The 18,279-nt window shown below is 39.9% G+C and overlaps 1 protein-coding gene across 1 annotated transcript; it reads left to right on the top strand.

The window, feature by feature from the left end:
* Positions 1 to 246: 246 nt before the first annotated feature.
* On the top strand, positions 247 to 2,606 carry LOC127078346 (14-3-3-like protein). Its single transcript, NM_001426857.1, has 4 exons — positions 247 to 909; positions 1,267 to 1,389; positions 1,948 to 2,064; positions 2,155 to 2,606. Exons 1-4 carry the CDS (start codon positions 424 to 426, stop codon positions 2,209 to 2,211), a joined length of 783 nt encoding a protein of 260 aa, NP_001413786.1. The 5' UTR covers positions 247 to 423; the 3' UTR covers positions 2,212 to 2,606.
* Positions 2,607 to 18,279: the final 15,673 nt, after the last annotated feature.

The following is an 18,279-nucleotide window of genomic DNA, read 5'->3' as shown; positions in this document are numbered from 1 at the left end:
TATAAATATTAATTTTAAAATAAAAAATATTATAAATATTTTTTATACATAATAATTATGTTTTATTTTAGATAGTTGATTTAGGTTCACAAAAGACACAAAGAAAAGAGTATCAAAACTCCGCGTTATACAGCTGTCCCTTTTTACTATTTTAGTTACAAATTGCGAATAATTTCGAATTTCCTAATATAAAAAATAAAAACTATAGATCCAACGGCTCATATCAAATCTCTATAACGACCCCACCCACGCTTTCCAAAACGCAATTATCGGATACATTTCCCTCAAAAACCAACCTTTCCCTTTCGTGGTTTCCGTCTTCCTCTTCGCCCTCCTTTTCTATTTCTCTCTCACAATCTCAATCGCTTTCTCTCTCTAAACTCCCTAAAACCAGATCTCGCTTTCTCTCTCTAGGTTTCAACAATGGCGGCCGCTCATACTCCTCGGGAAGAGAACGTCTACATGGCTAAGCTCGCCGAGCAAGCCGAGCGCTACGAAGAAATGGTGGAGTTCATGGAAAAGGTTTCCGCTAACGCCGATAGCGAAGAACTCACCGTGGAGGAGAGGAATCTTCTCTCCGTGGCTTACAAAAACGTGATCGGAGCTAGACGTGCCTCGTGGCGTATCATTTCGTCGATCGAGCAGAAGGAAGAGAGCCGCGGCAACGAGGATCACGTCGCCGTCATCCGTGATTACCGATCTAAAATCGAGTCTGAGCTCTCTAACATCTGCGACGGTATCCTCAAGCTCCTCGATACTCGTCTCATTCCATCAGCTTCCTCTGGCGATTCTAAGGTTTTCTACCTTAAGATGAAGGGAGATTACCACAGGTACCTCGCTGAGTTTAAGACCGGAGCCGAGCGTAAGGAGGCTGCAGAGAGCACTCTTGCCGCTTACAAATCTGCTCAGGTTAGTTTTTTCCTTTTCCTTTTTGTTTTTTCTTCGGTTTTACGATCCAGATCTGTTCAATATTCTCCAGATTTGCAACTCTCACTCTTAATTTTTCATATCGTGCTCTGTTTATCAAATCTACTCGATCATATTAATTAATTAATTTAGGATTCTCAATTTTTTAGCTGGATAATTTATGATTATATGCTTTATGAGGTTTATTGAAGGATTATTCATGTATCATTTATGCATGTCGTCTTAATTTTCGTGTCAATTTGAATTTCATCTGCTGTGTATGAAATATTATGTGTGTGAATTTGTAATTGAAAGATTTTCTGTTGTTCTGATGGATGAGCGCGATCCTTTGTTTGGCAGGACATTGCAAATGCTGAATTACCACCAACTCATCCAATTAGGCTTGGCCTTGCTCTGAACTTCTCCGTTTTTTACTATGAAATCCTTAACTCTCCTGATCGTGCCTGCAATCTTGCAAAACAGGTTAGAATTACAGAGGCTGAATGCTACTACTGTATTGTTTTCTACTATTTCCTTTAACTTTATTTGAATATTTTTTTGGATAGAATATGAAGTTTGGGCTCTGTGTGGTGGGAATCTTTTACTCTTGTTGTCAATTATTGTTTCAATTAATTGGAATAACTTAGAGTCTACTTCATACAGTATTAATGTTGCGTTTTGGATTCTACTAACCACACATGGACCTAACTTTTGTACCATTATTAGTCCTACTATTCCTATACCTAAAATGAGTTGTCAATAATTTTTTGGTTGTTAGTTTAAAAAGTATTGTTATATAATATAATAGTAGTTCACAACTAATCAATGTCTGACACCTTGTTCTAGTCTCTAAGAACCGGTGGTACCAATTAATCATTAAGTAAAGGTACTACCAAGTAGTCCCCATCGAACTTATTCTTTTTAATTTCATTATGAAGTGTTCATGAGTAAAAGTAGCAAGAGCACAAATTCAGTTGAGTTTTTCTGTTCTAGGCCATATTACATACTCATGAAGAATCCTTTTTCTCTTGTAATCACTAGGCTTTTGATGAAGCTATTGCTGAATTGGATACCCTTGGAGAGGAATCATACAAGGATAGCACTTTGATCATGCAACTTCTTCGTGATAATCTCACCCTATGGACCTCTGACATGCAGGTATTTATTTAGGTGTAGCTCTTGGGCAACATATATTTATATTTTCTTTTTGTTTAATTGATGTATTGATCTTCGTTTATTTGGTTTCAGGATGATGGTGCTGATGAAATTAAAGAAGCAGCCCCAAAAGCAGATGAACAGCAGTAAACAAATTCAACTGCCAATTAGAATCGAACTTCTCCTCCTCTATAAGTTAATGAATGAAGGAAGAAGGTGCTTGTTGCCAATCTCTTTGGGTTCTGAGATTTTAGGCATTCATGTCTGTTGAGTTCTGGAGTCCTGGGCTGTTTTAGTTTGTCCTTCCATTTTTAAGTGTTTTACAAATTATTGCCTATTTTATTGAGGACACTGAAGTTTTATTATATGGAATTGGAAATTTAAGATTCCCTTCTTTCTAGTAAGGATTTTAGCTTTATTTGTATCAGTCGTGAACACTTGTTATAATCTAGGGTGCCCATTCAAAAAAAATCGTGACATCACATCACGAGTTACCTTTTTAATTTTATATTTAATTACTTGAGAACAAAATAACGTTGTTTAAAGACTTTTTATTCGTTGACTCTTCTACTCTGTTTTCAAAGAAAATTTTCACTTTTCAACTGTTTTCAAAGAAATTTTTTCATCTATAGCATACTCCCACTTGTTTTTGAAGAAAATTTTCACCTATAGCCATATTTGGATTAGCTTATCAATCACTAATCTTGCATTCTGATGCAATTTATGACATGATTTTCTGATGCTCAAGTCTGTTGCTTATGCATTTTCTAAGTTTCCAAACAAATGCATTATTCATTTAATTTCTTGATTTCTAAGTTTTTTTAAATAAGTGTATAATTCGTTTGTTTTTCCAAGTTTTTTAAACACGTGATCTGATTTATTTGCAATGTTTTGTTAATGTAGTAGGAGTAATTCACATGTTTTGTTTCGATTATCGTATCATTAATCACAACGAGGGACACTAGAGTCTTGACAACTAGAAAAGTGAAAAATCTAAATATTGGGAATCCATTCGGCCGTTGGCTTAGATCAATAGTGTTTATTTAGAAAAAAAAAAGGGTTATTCATCACATAACATGTGTTACTCACGCATCCTATGAATTCTTTTAAAATAACTATCAATTTTGGATCCTATGAATTCTTTTAAAATAACTATCAATTTTGGATTTTAAAATCTAAATGATCTTAAAGAACTCCGGAGGATAGAATTCAAAGCAAGATCTTAAAACAGACTGGCAAAATCTTAAAACACACTGAAGATTAGAATTCTGACTGTCTGAAAGATCACATCCAAATTGGAATCGAGACCATCCTGTTTTCAAACCAATCCAAATTTCAAAAAGATTAGAATTCCTCACATCCAAATTGGAATCGAGACCATACAGTTTTCACACCAATCCAAATTTCAAAAAGATTAGAATTCGGACATGTATGAAAGATCACATTCAAATTGAAATAAAGACCACACAGTTTTCAAACCAATTCAAATTTCAAAATATGGATTTAATCTAGAGATTGGAATTCGGGCGCTTATGCTTAAGTTGCCTTTCCACCTCCTTTCATATTTTATTTGGTTCTATTTTTAAAAAACACTAAAAACCGAACCAAACCAAAATGATTGAGATATCATCGATCAAACAATTTTTTGAGCAAAAATCGGTCCAAATCAAACCGATTACACCTATACTCCGTTCCATGTTCTCTGGTTCTGGTTCGTATGCAGTCCAGATTATACAATATGGACCCTTAGTCCGGAGATTGGAATTCGGATTCACATGCTATCTGATTTTTGGTTTGGCATCTAGTTTTTATATTTCATGTTATGACGTCTCTCATATGTGCTTGTTTGATTGCATAAACAATGTCTGAAAATCAGGAAAGGTTGAGACATGGTAGAGTGTTCCAACATGCTTTTGTTTGTATAGAGAAATCTAGACCCTCGTGACTTGCTGTTGGAGAGGCTTCTTTTGCTTGTGAGGGATTGTCTTCACAAGTTCAAGGGTCTCACACATCGTCTTCCCTGATTCACGTGTCCGTTGCTGCTCTAGAAGCCCCTCATGGCTCAAAAGCTGGTGCTGCCCCACATTCCCCAGAGGGTTTCCCAAGAGGGCCCTCAAACATTGCATTTCTTCCTTTGTATCCAGACCATGCGTCTAGGCACAGGACGTCGAGGTAGTATAAATATTTTAATTACTATTTTAAACATTTGTATTATTATATTTAACTGTCTAACAATGTATTTAATTTTTATATTATAGTGATATATTAAAGTGTATCAACCATGATAGGAAGGTTGCAAGGTTGACGCAGACTAATGAGCCATGGTTCCAGAATGTCATGCACCTATCTGGGTTGTAGGATTTATGCATAACTGACAATGGTTATATTAACCAAGGTTTACTGTCTACTTCTGTGGATATATGACACGCATAGACGTTGTCATTTCATTTTCCGATAGGTGAGATGTCCATCACATTTGATGATGTCTCATGCCTCATTCATCTTCACATCCAGGGAAAATAATTAAACTACTCCAGGACCACCAAACATGAGTCATTAGACTTGATGATGACTTATTTTGGAAAAACTCAATAGGAGTAAGATGACACTAGAGGATGTCATGCTAGGTTTTCATTTTTGGTGGATCTGTATGAGCACCGCCTGGATGCAACTGTAGAGGTTGATGATGGTGATACACGAGTTGCATACCACAAAGCGTGTGCATTGAGATCATACCTCTTAGTTTTGGTTAACACGTTCATTTTTATGGACAAAGTGTGACATATGTTAATGTTATTTACATCAGATATTTTATTAACTTGGAGAAGCCCACAAGTATAACTGGGGGTGGGGGTGTTTTTTATTTAACTAATCGAAGATAATATGTGGAAGACTCGACAATTGACTAAAAATAACTGTCTACTTATAATATTTTTTTTTTGTACCTTCATTGATATTAATGTCATAATACCTATACTACACTATTATGTAATAGTAATGTTATATTTGTAAAATACCTGGAAAATGGCGGGATTTATGCTGCCCCCCAAAAGGGTGAGAACCATATGTCGCCTCTAGGGAGGTATCGCCTCACCCAATACGTTCTTCTTGCCAAGTCATGGGAAATGTAGGATAAGCCGTTTCTTGGGCAGAGAGAAGCCATGGCTAATAGATTATCCACGTCTCTCTCAGAAATAATGATTAAAAGGTCCATCATTGACTGATCGGGCGATGACTCTTCCAAAGAAAACCCTAGGCCCAAGGCCTTTATAACCCTGATGTTAATTTTAATATGTTACCAAGGAAGATTGAGAATACATCGTAGGATACCTCTCCTTAACAGGAGAATGACAAATCCTAATTCACCATACTGATATACAAATTCTCCCACCTCACGGGAGCAGGTTCTCTGAAACCACCATAAAACCACCATAAAGGGCTTCTCACCACCGTGGGCAAGCCTTTACCATTAAAAATATTTATAAACCTACTAAGGCCTCTGAGTACCCCCGCCCTTGCATGGGTAACATGCACACCTGTATTTTTTGACCAATATAATGACGCCCACCATGGGGCCGGGCAAAACTAACCTGGACACAACTTCTCTCATTTTCATTCCTTTCATATTCCTTCGAAGATGGCCGATAAAACTCTAATATCCATTACTAACACCATGGCCGGAGGTTTTGTTGGTAAAGGTAGCACTGGATCATCCGAAGGAAATACCCAAGGTAGATGCTTGCAGCAAATGTAATATCTCTTGATTTCCCTAGGGGCGCACGAGGGAAAATAGAGGTTAACATCACCTTTTTCGACAGGGACGTCCTTTGCTTCACCCAACTACTTCTTCATACCTGATAGGATAATTCTATTTGCCGCCTTTGCCTGGCCGTTAGCTTGAGGTTGTTTAACTGACACAAATCGGTTATGAATGCCGAGGCGCCTGCAAAATTCTGTAACGGCCGAGCTCGAACCGCGTACCATTATCAAATACAATGATTCCTGGTAATCCGAAACGGAATATGATATTTTTCTAGTAAAAACGTCTTACACGTTTTGTTGATATTCAAGATATAACCTCAGTCTCCACCTATTTTGTGAAATAGTCCACTACCACTATGAGAAACTTTAACTTCCCAACAACTAAAGGAAAAGGGTCGAGTATATCTACTCCCACTAATAGAAAGGCCAGAGAGATATTATTGTCGCAACATGCGAAAAAACAACCGACGAAAAAAGAAATGACAGAAGAGTCGCCCCCGTGCGTTATTTATCCCAAAGGAGGGAAAGGAAACGCTCGAAGTAAACCTGGAGAAAGGAAAGGAAAAGACAAGGTCTCGCAACCAAATCTTGGGTTCGGGAGTCGATTATGCGAAGGGAAGGTATTAGCACCCCTACGCATCCGTAGTACTCTACGGGATCCACTCTTGTTGTTCTTGTCTAAAGGGTGTGTGAATATCTAATGTACTATTTACTAAAAGAAGGGTCAAAGGAAAATGACTCGCACGGATGTCGCATCCACTGCATACGTATCTCATATGAATATGAGAATCAGAGTCTTCGTAGCTCGGCTACCTATGGGTGAAAGAGATGTGTACTCGCTAAGACATCGCGTCTTATACCTACGTATCTCATCTGGAATGAGAATCAGAGCAAAACGTAGTTCAGCTAACTACGGGAACAAGGGTCTCGATTGCAACTGGGGCAAGAGAAAGGGAAGGTCTCGATCGCAACGAGGGCGAGAGAAAAGGAATCGCAACGAGGGCGAAAGCAAGCAAAGATTAGTTATTAGTTGTCAGTCAAAAACTCGGTAAGACATCGCATCTTGTGCCTACGTATCTCATCTGAACATGAGAATCAGAGTTGCCGTAGTTCGGCTACATAGGGATTGCCATCTGAACATGGACTTACAAAGGAAGACACCAGTTGTGTCAAAGGAGAGTGGGCAATGTGTTCACGTCCTAGCAGCAGGTGTCGCAGCTCGCTGAATCGAGTCTTAGGCAGTTACCTCTTTGCAATAGAACAGATTGACATGCCACAGGATCGGAGACACACAGAAGGTCTAAAAATGGGGAAGCTCTGCCCTAGAGTTGTCATGCAATGTGGACCTAAGTGTTAGGATTTATAAATGGGAACATCTACCTAATGTTAGCATGCAAAGAAAGAGGGAATTCTACCTATGTTATCATACAAAAGAATAAGGGAATTCTACCTATGTTATCATACAAAAGGATATGGGAATACTACCTATGTTATCATACAAAGGGTTCTACCTAATGGGTGCTACCTAAACGGAACGAGAGTCGACGAATGGAGCAAGAAGAGGAGAACCAGGGGTAAGGGTAGATGGCGATGCATGAAGCAATCGACTTACAGGTGGTAAATGGCGATGCCTGAAGCAATCGCCTTAGAAGAGAAATGGCGATGCATGAAGCAATCGACTTACAAAAGAATGGATGAATACGTGCTGGTTATGTTAAGTTTTGAAAATGATTACTCGACGTTGGATCGAGGTTTTGATCTTGTTTTAAAATGGTTATCGGATGTTCATTTTAATTCTTGTATTAACAGATGGATAAAGAATGAAAGAATAAACATTATACACTTCATGGGAGAGGGGTACATTTGTTATGAATGGGGATTGTTCATGGCAAACAGACAATAAAAATATGTGCCTCATACACCATACAAGTAGGCAACAGTTAGTCAAACAATCAGATAAGCAATCAAGTATATGATCAAATCAAAGAATTAAAGAATGAAATAATGGAGCATTAGACAATGCATGAGAAGTATAAACATGTTAAACAATCAAACAATTAGAAGCATGGATGAAAGAAACAAGTATAAAAAATGTCAAATGAATCAGACAGATGAAACTATGCACACAAAGGATCACTGAATAATTTAATTGGGAAATGATGCAAGGATCAAATAAAATCAAGATGAGAGGCCTCTAATACATGGCCTATGAGATGAACAAGGGAGGATAAAAAGATCTCTTCAGTTGCCCTAGGCAATCCTTTAAGTCAAACATCAATCATAGAAAAGTCAACTGTAAAGTCAAGTCAACTTAAAAATTATCAAATAAATAGTAAATTAATCAAGAAAATTATGAAAAATTAAACTAACTAAGGTGGGGTCAGGACATCATCATCCCCCAAAAATATTTTAAAAATAATGTGAATTAGTGTATAAATTAATTGAAATAAAACAGAAGGCAAATGAAAAGTCAACCAAGCAAACTAGGTCAAAAATAAATCCAAAATAAATTAAAAATGGGAAATAAAATTCCAATAAAAGGTCAGGTTGACCATGAGACATTGGTCAACCCTCATCCCAAAAATCAGAAGTTAAAAATAATTTTAAGTCATGAAAATAAAATTAATAAAAAAGGTGTATTAAAATGAGCCATTTGAAATAAATAATTAAAATAAAATATTAACATTAAATAAAATATGAAAATAAAAATTAAATAAATTATATAAAACATTAAGGAAAATAAAAAATATTTTTTGGTATTTTTATGAATAAATAAAATATTTTTATTAATTAAAAACAAAACAGAATAAAAAAAATGAATAAAAGAATGAAAATGAAAAGAAAATGAATGAATAAAGGTGATGGGCCAGGCAAAGTGTGGGGTGCGAACAACATGGTGGAAAGGGAGGCCCGGTCCAACATGATTCCAGGCGTGACACAAAATAATGTAACGTTTTAATAAAAAGGTTATGTAACATATGCCAACCGGTCAAGGCTCATTAAAGGTCACAAAATGACAAAAACGCGTGGATGGACAGGATAAGAAGATGGACGCGCGATCTGACGGTCTCTGGCGTGACACCTCAGCGTCTCTCTCATGCAAACCCTAAACTCATGCAAATGAAGCAAAAACACGAAAAAACGCAGGATGTTTCGATCATTTTCCAGCCAACAAATCTCATGCTACAGTGCTCCAAATGAGATGAAGTAAAAACCAAAGTTCTAGTACTAAATGAGTAGAACGCAATGGTGTCTTGTTTCGTTAAAAATAATGACTTAAACATGGTGAAAGATGAACAACAAGATGGTACCATGGTCACGGATTCAACAACACACAACATTACACATTCAAACTTAATAGCAAGGCCTCATGTTGAGGACTTCATAAATGAACATAGCACAACATCAACATGGAAAATCAATACGAAAATAAGCATGGCATAATGGAAAACTATAGGAAGTAAGCATGGAAAAAACAGTGATAAGCATAGCATGAGCATGGTGTGAGCATGAAATATTACCATGGAAGAGAGTGAAAAGATGCTTACCTAGTGGATGTAAGGTCCACTGCCCCTTAAAGATGGAGGAAAATGGAAAATGAGGTGCTTTGCAAACTTGTGAAATGGAAATGGAAGGAGAGCAACCTTGTCCACTTGCCTTGCTCTTGCTTAGGTCTAAAATATAGCAGCCTCCCTTTCAGATTAGGGTTTATGATGTTTATATATGTAGGGTTTGAAATGGTTAATGGGCTTGAAGTGTTTGGTTTTGATTCATGTGCAATATGACACAAAAGGTGAGGTGGTGAAAGCAAGTTCTAAATGTAGCAAAACTTAAGTGAGTGAACATAAAAGTGCATGGCCAAATGAGGTAAAAAGTGTGTTGGTTGGTGTCATACCCCAAAATTTGCCCATTAATACTTCAAGGCATTTTTCAGGGCACTCCGACTCATTTTTATGACACTGATCTTAAAGGAACAAAGGCCCAGCTCACGAATGGCCCAATCCAGAAAATGGCCCAAATTAGCCTGCTCGCTAGGCGTTCGCTACACGCTCGCCTAGCGAACGTTCGCTACACGCTCGCCTAGCGAACGTTCGCTACACGCTCGCCTAGCGAAGCCGACAGACAACAGAAAATGTCGGGCTTCATTCTGAGCCCATTAGGTCATCAAAGGAGTATTATAAATACCCCAACTCCAGAACGAAAAGGAGAACGAAAAACCGAGACGGAGACGGCCGGAAACCCTGGCATAGCAACCCCGGAGAGTAGCCCAGAGAAGTCAGAGTGAAGAAACCCTGACGGCCGCTCATCCGCACCAAAGTTACCGCCGCCCAACTCAACCCGATACCAAAAGTGACTTGCCAATTCAGCATTACCACTCCATTGCAAACAGGTTTGTGTATCATTATTGTTTTATGCTTCCAATTTGTAAATCTCTAAATACATAATGCATCATGATTGAACTTTTGGATATGTAATTAGACTTTGCATGTGAATTCCAGTACGCCTGGATATCCTGAGTGGTTGACCATATTATTTCTGTAATTGAATGCAATAAGGCATGCAGCATGCTGAGATCATACTGTTCTGAAATTCAAAACCCGCAGCCGCTCGCTAGCACATCGCTAAGCGAGCATGTATCGAGCATTCGCTAGGCCCTCGCTAGGCGAGGCAGAGGCGAACGGGACAGCCGTTGATATTTGTTATGTCCTATGCGTAACCTGATCTATTCTATGTTAATTATACACTGTTTTGCCTGACATTCATGCTGTTGTGTTTTCTTTTGCGGTGTAATCCTCGATTGCACCCTGATTGGTATTCTAACCCGTTTGCTGAATTTTGTAAAGGTTCACATATCCCAAGAAAAGAGCGCTGTTTAGGCCTTCCACTTTATTTGTGGGATACCCTTATGAAGATCCACCCTAAATTGCTTAATTAATTTTAATGTATTAATTTTAATGTATTAATTTTAATGTGTTGATTTTAATGTGGAGATTCATCCTAATCACCTAATTGACTTTAAAATATGACCTTTAAATATGTGATCTTGGACCTCTCTTGTGCCTTACGATATTACGGTATTACGGTCATGTCCCGCGAATGTAGGGATACACTTAGCAAAGACCCTTCGGTTAAATCATCATAAAATAAATCATGGTCCCTCGGATGTTGCCTTCGAAAATACGATTTTGTCCCTCGATGACCCTTCGGTGTAGCCTACGGTTAAATGATGATCGTCCCTTCGAATGCTAAGGTATCCTTACAACTGTTGCCTTCAATGACCTATCGATGACCCTACAATGACCCTTTTACATCCAAAGGATAAAACTACTTACTTCTCAATAGTAAGGACAGTTTTACCCTCATAAGGATAGGAAATGCCCATAACGACCTTAGGAAGGTATAACTCTCAATTACTGGATCATAACCTAAAACATTTTCCACCCCTCACACTTTGCAAATCCTAGAAAATCACCACTTGGTATACATTCATACTAGAATCATTACCAAGTTACATTTTTCTAAACCGTTTTCAAAATCAAACGAGATAAATACTTTGTATACATTCATACGAGAATCATTACAAAGTTAAACTCTCTTTTCGAAACATTTTTAAACAATTCACGAACACTTTTCAGACAAAAATATAAGTGATCCAGCAATTAAGAGCCCATGGATAACCATGGATACAAAGGGTGCTAATACCTTCCCTTTGTATAATGTACCTCCCGAACCCAAAATCTATTGAGGTCTTTCCTGTTCTTTTCCACCTTTCCTTATTGGATAAAAGAAAAGTCGGTGGCGACTCTTGCTATCCGCGACATTGCGATAAAAAGCAAAATACCCCAAGTCAGTTCACCGTATGACAGAACTGGCGACTCTGCTGGGGATACTTTAAAAAGAGAGGTTACCTTAAAAACAAGATCACTTATTCCAAATTGTCTGATTTACTGTTAAGGGATTGCGTGGGTATTTTTGAGTGAAAGATCCTACACCCGGATCTAGTGTACCTTAGGTAAGTAGCAATAGATCATCGCGACTATCCGGCGTATACTGGAATGGTTAAAATGATGGCTACGGTTAATGTGACACTTTGGATGTCCTGATGTTCCTCGTGTTCACTTGAGGAAAAATTTGGCTTCCGTGTGGTGTCATTAAAGCATTAACCAGACCTTTAGAACCCTAATTGACTCATCCTGGCCATTAGAAAGTAGTGAGATAACTGACTTCGGTTCCGACTGGGGTTGGTTGAGACTCGATACTACACTCTTTGAGATTGGACTTTAGGGAAGCTTCGGTCAACCACTTGGTGTTGCACTGAAGTGGACTTAAAGGAAGGTCGGTGATTGGAGATCCTTTTAGAACCCGGTTACTATTCTAGGACAGGTTGAACCAACCAAACTTCAGTAGGGAGGGTACTTACCTATGGAACTCATGCAAGCCTTAAAACCTAGGAATGATGGTTCTGTGACTTGCTTGTGCTTGTTATTTATTTAACCTCATAACATCACAACATCTTAACATCATAACATCATGACATCATAACATTGTACTAACCATTTCAAGGACTTAGGGATTTAACTTTGCTCTGTTTTGTAAGGCTATGGCTCCCAGGAAGACCATCCGAATCAATTTTGTAGCAATCTCTCCTCAACTGAAGAATTTAGTGTCAGAGCTCCCCGATCTTGCCCAGTTCATCAAGAAACACGGTTCTCTCCTCAATTTGGTTACCACTGGTTTCAAAGAAGATATGATGAGAGTTTTATTCCAGTTCTTCGACCCTAAACATCATTGCTTCACATTCCCAGATTATCAGTTGGTACCTACACTGGAAGAATTCTCCAGACTGCTTGGGATACCTATCCTTGATCAAACACCTTTCAGTGGGTTAGAAAAGGTTCCGAAGTCTGAAGAAGTTGCCGCAACTTTACACATGACGAAGTCCGACATTGAAGCTAATTGGGTAACAAGGAGTGGAGTTAAGGGTTTACTTGCCAAATTCCTGACAAATAAGGCCCGAGAATTCTTAAAAGTTATGAATGTCCGTGCTTTCGAAGACATCCTGGCATTGCTAATCTATGGCTTGGTGTTATTCCCTAATCCAGACCAATTCATAGACATGAATGCTATTAAGATATTTCTCACTCATAACCCTGTACCTACCTTGCTGGGAGACATTTTGCATTCCCTCCACACTCGTACCATGAAGAAGCAAGGGACTCTCATGTGCTGCATACCTTTGTTGTCTAGGTGGTTTATTTCGCACCTTCCTCAATCAGTCTTGAAGAACGAGCAGAATTTGAAATGGTCTCAAAGGATAATGTCGCTCTCCCACCCAGACATCTGTTGGTGTCCTCAGTTCAAGGAAAATGTTACCATCATTGACCGTTGTGGCGAGTTCCCTAATGTACCACTCCTAGGAATAAGAGGAGGTATTACTTATAATCCTGCTTTAGCTCTGCGACAGTTTGGTTGCGCTCGAAGAGATGGTCCACATGAAATGATCATCGAAGGCATCATGTTCGACTATGACAACGATTCCCAAGGCCTCCGTCAAAGATTTGTACGAGCTTGGGGCATGGTGAAGAGAGGTACGTTAGGACAGAAAAATTCTATTCCTATGGAACCTTATCTCAGATGGGTACGCGCCAGAGCTCGTGAACTTGTCATGCCATATCTTGCAATCGGACCTCAGATTGTCGAACCTGAAGCTGAAGGAGGTGCTCCTCAGATCATTCCTTATCCAGATATGCCTACCAACGTTGAGGAACTAAAGAGATCCTGGATCCAGTTGAGAGAAGAAAGGGATACTTTCGAGACTCAGTTCGTCGCAGAAAGGAAGAAAGTGTTAGAACTTACCAGTCAGCTTAATGAGGAACGAAGACTCAATGCGTATCTTCGCCCAAAAACAAGTCGCCCCTGGGAGACTTGAGCTTTCATTGTATTTTTATTATTATTCCTTTTGTAATGAACATTGATCAAAGAAATTAGCAATAAACATTTCTCTCTTGTTGATGATTTACGCAAAGTTAAATTCCAAAAGTCCTTGAAAACATTTCATGCATTGCATAACATAACATAACACTGCATAACAGGTATTCTACAAGTTCAATGTTCTCACGGTCTTCATTACAAACAGAAAAATGGATCTCGAACAAACTGTCAAAGATCTCCAGACTCAGAATGCTCAATTCAAGGAGATGATGCTAAGCTTATCCAAGGGGCAGGAGGAACTGAAGGCTCTTTTGCTCGAAAAGAAGAAAGACAAGAAAGCTGTGAGTTTCATTAACCCGAGAAGAAGGCGTAAAGGACAGGCCGCAGGAGTCAAGTTTGGAATCCCGAATGGTCCAGAAGAGTGGGCGGAGAATGATTCAGAGGAAGAGAATGCTGATTTCTCCAACCCTGAGGATGACGATGAAGATTATGAAAATGAACAGTACTCTCCAAGAGATGATAAGTACAAGTTGCTGGAAGAACGTATGCTAGCTATGGAGGGTCAAAAGGCGCCCGGTCTGGATTTCGAAAGTTTGGGTCTGGTCTCCGATGTGACCATTCCTCGCAAATTCAAAATCCCCACTTTCACTAAGTACGATGGTGCGTCTTGTCCTCAGATGCATCTGAGAGCTTATGTGAGAAAGATTCAGCCGCATACCACTGACAGGAAGCTATGGATCCATTTCTTCCAAGAGAGCCTGTCTGGCACACAGTTGGAATGGTATTATCAGCTCGAGAGCTCTGACATCCGCACCTGGACTGATTTAGCAACAGCTTTCTATAAACAGTACCAGTATAACTCTGAACTAGCGCCTACCCGGCTACAGTTGCAGAATATGACTATGGGATCTAAAGAAAGCTTTAAAGAATATGCTCAAAAGTGGAGAGATTTGGCTGGCAGAGTCAAACCCCCTATGACTGACAGAGAATTGGTGGACATGTTCATGGGCACACTGACCGGCCCATTCTACAGCCATCTACTGGGAAGTTCTTCATCAGGTTTCACTGAACTTATATTAACAGGTGAACGTGTTAAAAGCGGCATCCGAAGTGGAAAGATACAGGCGGCTACCTCTGCAAGCACCAAAAGGTCCTATCAGGGGAGGAATGAATCAAATGCTGTGTACGGTCAAAAGGGTCGTAACAAGAAAAACCGTGACCACGACATTGGAGCAGTTACGATTGCAGCACCACCATCTCAAAACTTCCAGCCCAAACAAGACAGGCCAAGAAGGCAGTTCACCAGGATCAATATGACCTTGGCACAGGCACTGCAGGGAATGCTAAAGGCAAATTTGATCACCCTCAGAGATCCTCCTACGAATCCCAACACTACCTCTTCTCGTTATAACCCCAATGCCAGGTGTGCATATCACTCCGATAGCCCCGGGCATGATACAAACGATTGCTGGTCATTGAAGAATAAGATTCAGGATATGATCGAAGCTGGAGAAATTGAGTTTGAGCCTCCGGAGACTCCTAATGTCATCACTGCTCCTATGCCTAACCATGACAAGACTGTTAGTGCTATGGATGACGATTCTCACATCTCCAATGTGGCGGACTTAACATCTCCTCTCCCGATCATAAAGAGGAATTTATTACAAGCTGGTTTATTTCCAGGTTGTGCTGAAGATTGCAATCTCTGCATACTCCGGCCCGAGGACTGTTTGAAATTGAAGAATGGTATTCAACGGCTGATGGACGATCGTACAGTTCTCTTCGAAAGGATTCCTAAGGCGGAAAACCCTATTGAAGAAATATCTGTGATTGCTAGGTCCAAAGTTCCAGTGAAGATTACCGCTACTAGGGCGCCTGTGAAGATTACTGTTGAGCCCAGGGTAGCTCCCCTAATCATAACTGCACCTGGCCCGATCCCGTATTCCTCAAGCAAAGCTATTCCGTGGAATTATGGCGGTGATGTTTACGTCCATGGCGTAAAGCAAATTGACAATTCTACTAATCCTAATGGCATTGTTGGGACTAGTAAAATTACTCGAAGCGGAAGGATCTTCTCTCCAGAAATCTCACCTCCTGTCCTTGAAACTCGAGGAAAGGAACCAATCAATCCTTCTCAGTCAGAGACACCGGTCGAAGTTACTCCCGAAGATGTTGCCAAACAAGAAATGGAAGAAGTGCTGAAAATCATTCGCAAGAGTGATTTTGATGTTGTAGAACAGTTGGGGCATACCCCGTCTAAGATCTCGATGTTATCCTTGCTGTTATCTTCTGAATCTCATGCCAATGCATTGATAAAATTCTTGAAGACCGCTCATGTACCTCAGGAGACATCTGTCGATCAATTCGAACATTATGTTGCTCACTTGGCTGTTGACAATGGCCTAGGCTTTTCCGACGCTGATCTGACACCAGCAGGAAAGAATCACAATAAAGCCCTGCATATCTCCATTGAGTGTAGGGGAATCACTTTGTCTCATGTGTTGATCGATAATGGCTCTTCCTTGAATGTGCTGCCGACAGCTGTGCTGGATAAGCTGGATTGTAAAAGCATTGAACTGAAACCTAGTGACATTGTGGTACGTGCTTACGATGGTGCGAAGAGTGTTGTCCATGGCGAAGTAGTCCTCCCTATCAAGATAGGACCTCAAGTCTTCAATACTACCTTTCAGGTAATGAACATTCGTCCTGCCTATTCCTGCTTGCTGGGACGCCCTTGGATTCATGGGGCAGGCGCTGTAGCCTCGTCTCTCCATCAAAAGTTGAGGTATCCCACAAAGGGCAAAATTGTCACCGTGTGTGGAGAAGAAGAGTACATTGTCAGTAGTGTGCATACCTTCAGATACGTCGAGATGGATGGTGAATTCATTGAGACTCCTTATCAGTCATTTGAAGTAGTTCCTCCGCCCAGTCCTGTCCTTAAGCCAACTCCCCTTGTGCCCGAGGTTATTCGAGCTCCTCCTGCCATGATTTCTCTGAAAGATGCTCAAGCTGTGGTCGAAAATGGCGGTCGTACTGGTTGGGGTCAACTGATCAACGTACCCTACAAGTCTGACAAATTTGGCCTGGGGTTCAGCTCTGACAAGAGTCAAATCAATACTGTAGAAGATGCTGATAGCGATTGCGATCTGGATAGCTGGATTTTCCCAACAATTGGTGACGGACTCAATAATTGGAAGGCTGAAGACACTATCCCAATTTCCTTTAGTCAGGAGTAATTGTTATTGTCTATTTTAGTGTTGCAAATTTTTGTTTTGTTTTTTTTTACAATTGAACTTCTCCAAGCGTTGTGTCTATGCCCGGGGCACAATAGCTAATTTGTTAAGGGTTTTGTCATTTTCATAAGCATATTCATATTCAATAAATCAATGGACTTTTTGCATTCAAATATTGCGCTCTTTATCTTTTCTGTCATCTTCCAAACGAGCTATGTTTTCTTACACACACTCACGTAACGAATTGCAGATCCATACCCACTCTGGATCCTGTTGACAATAGTTCTACTACTGTTCATTATGACTTTGAAAATCCGATCTACCAAGCCGAGGATGGAAGTGAGGAAGATTGTGAAGTACCTGGAGAACTTGCCAGACTGTTACTGCAGGAAGAAAGGACTATACAGCCACACGAGGAGTCAGTTGAGACTGTAAATCTGGGTACTGAGGTAAACAAGAAAGAAGTCAAAATAGGAGCAGGCTTGGAAAACAGTGTCAAGAGAAGGTTGATTCAGATGTTGCATGACTATGTAGAGATTTTTGCTTGGTCTTATGAAGACATGCCAGGACTGGATACCGATATAGTAGTGCATCGGCTGCCCACGAGGGAAGAATGTCGTCCTGTTAAGCAAAAGGTTCGTCGCATGCGTCCTGAAATGTCTGAGAAAATCAAAGCCGAGGTGATGAAACAATTTGATGCAGGTTTTCTGGCTGTTACTTCTTACCCTCAATGGGTTGCTAATGTGGTACCAGTGCCAAAAAAGGATGGTAAGGTGCGAATGTGTGTAGACTACAGAGATTTGAATAAAGCGAGTCCCAAAGACGACTTTCCACTTCCGCACATTGATGTTCTGGTAGATAACACCGCTCAACACAAGGTATTCTCATTCATGGATGGATTCTCAGGTTACAACCAGATTAAGATGGCGCCTGAGGACATGGAGAAAACTACGTTTGTGACGCACTGGGGCACGTTCTGTTATAAAGTAATGCCATTTGGTTTAAAGAACGCCGGGGCAACGTACCAGCGTGCTATGGTGGTTTTGTTCCATGACATGATCCATCATGAAATAGAGGTATATGTGGATGACATGATAGCCAGATCTCATACTGAAGAAGAACATCTCGATCATTTATACAAACTGTTTGAGAGGTTGAAGAAGTACAAGTTGAGATTGAACCCGAACAAATGCACCTTTGGAGTAAGATCCGGTTAACTCCTGGGCTTTATTGTCAGTGGTAAAGGGATTGAGGTTGACCCGGCCAAGGTGAGAGCTATTCAAGAAATGCC

This window comes from Lathyrus oleraceus, chromosome 5 (assembly GCF_024323335.1).
Source record: "Lathyrus oleraceus cultivar Zhongwan6 chromosome 5, CAAS_Psat_ZW6_1.0, whole genome shotgun sequence".
Classification (NCBI taxonomy): Eukaryota; Viridiplantae; Streptophyta; class Magnoliopsida; order Fabales; family Fabaceae; genus Lathyrus; species Lathyrus oleraceus.
Note: the sequence above shows the minus strand (reverse complement) of the source record. Positions and strands in the feature narration are given on the sequence as shown.

Bases quoted from the DNA above. Each gene is read 5' to 3' on its own strand.
- LOC127078346 (NM_001426857.1), top strand. From the start codon at position 424: ATGGCGGCCGCTCATACTCCTCGGGAAGAGAACGTCTACATGGCTAAG. The intron at 910-1,266 runs GTTAGTTTTTTC...TTTGTTTGGCAG, and splicing joins CCGCTTACAAATCTGCTCAG to GACATTGCAAATGCTGAATT. The intron at 1,390-1,947 runs GTTAGAATTACA...TGTAATCACTAG, and splicing joins CCTGCAATCTTGCAAAACAG to GCTTTTGATGAAGCTATTGC.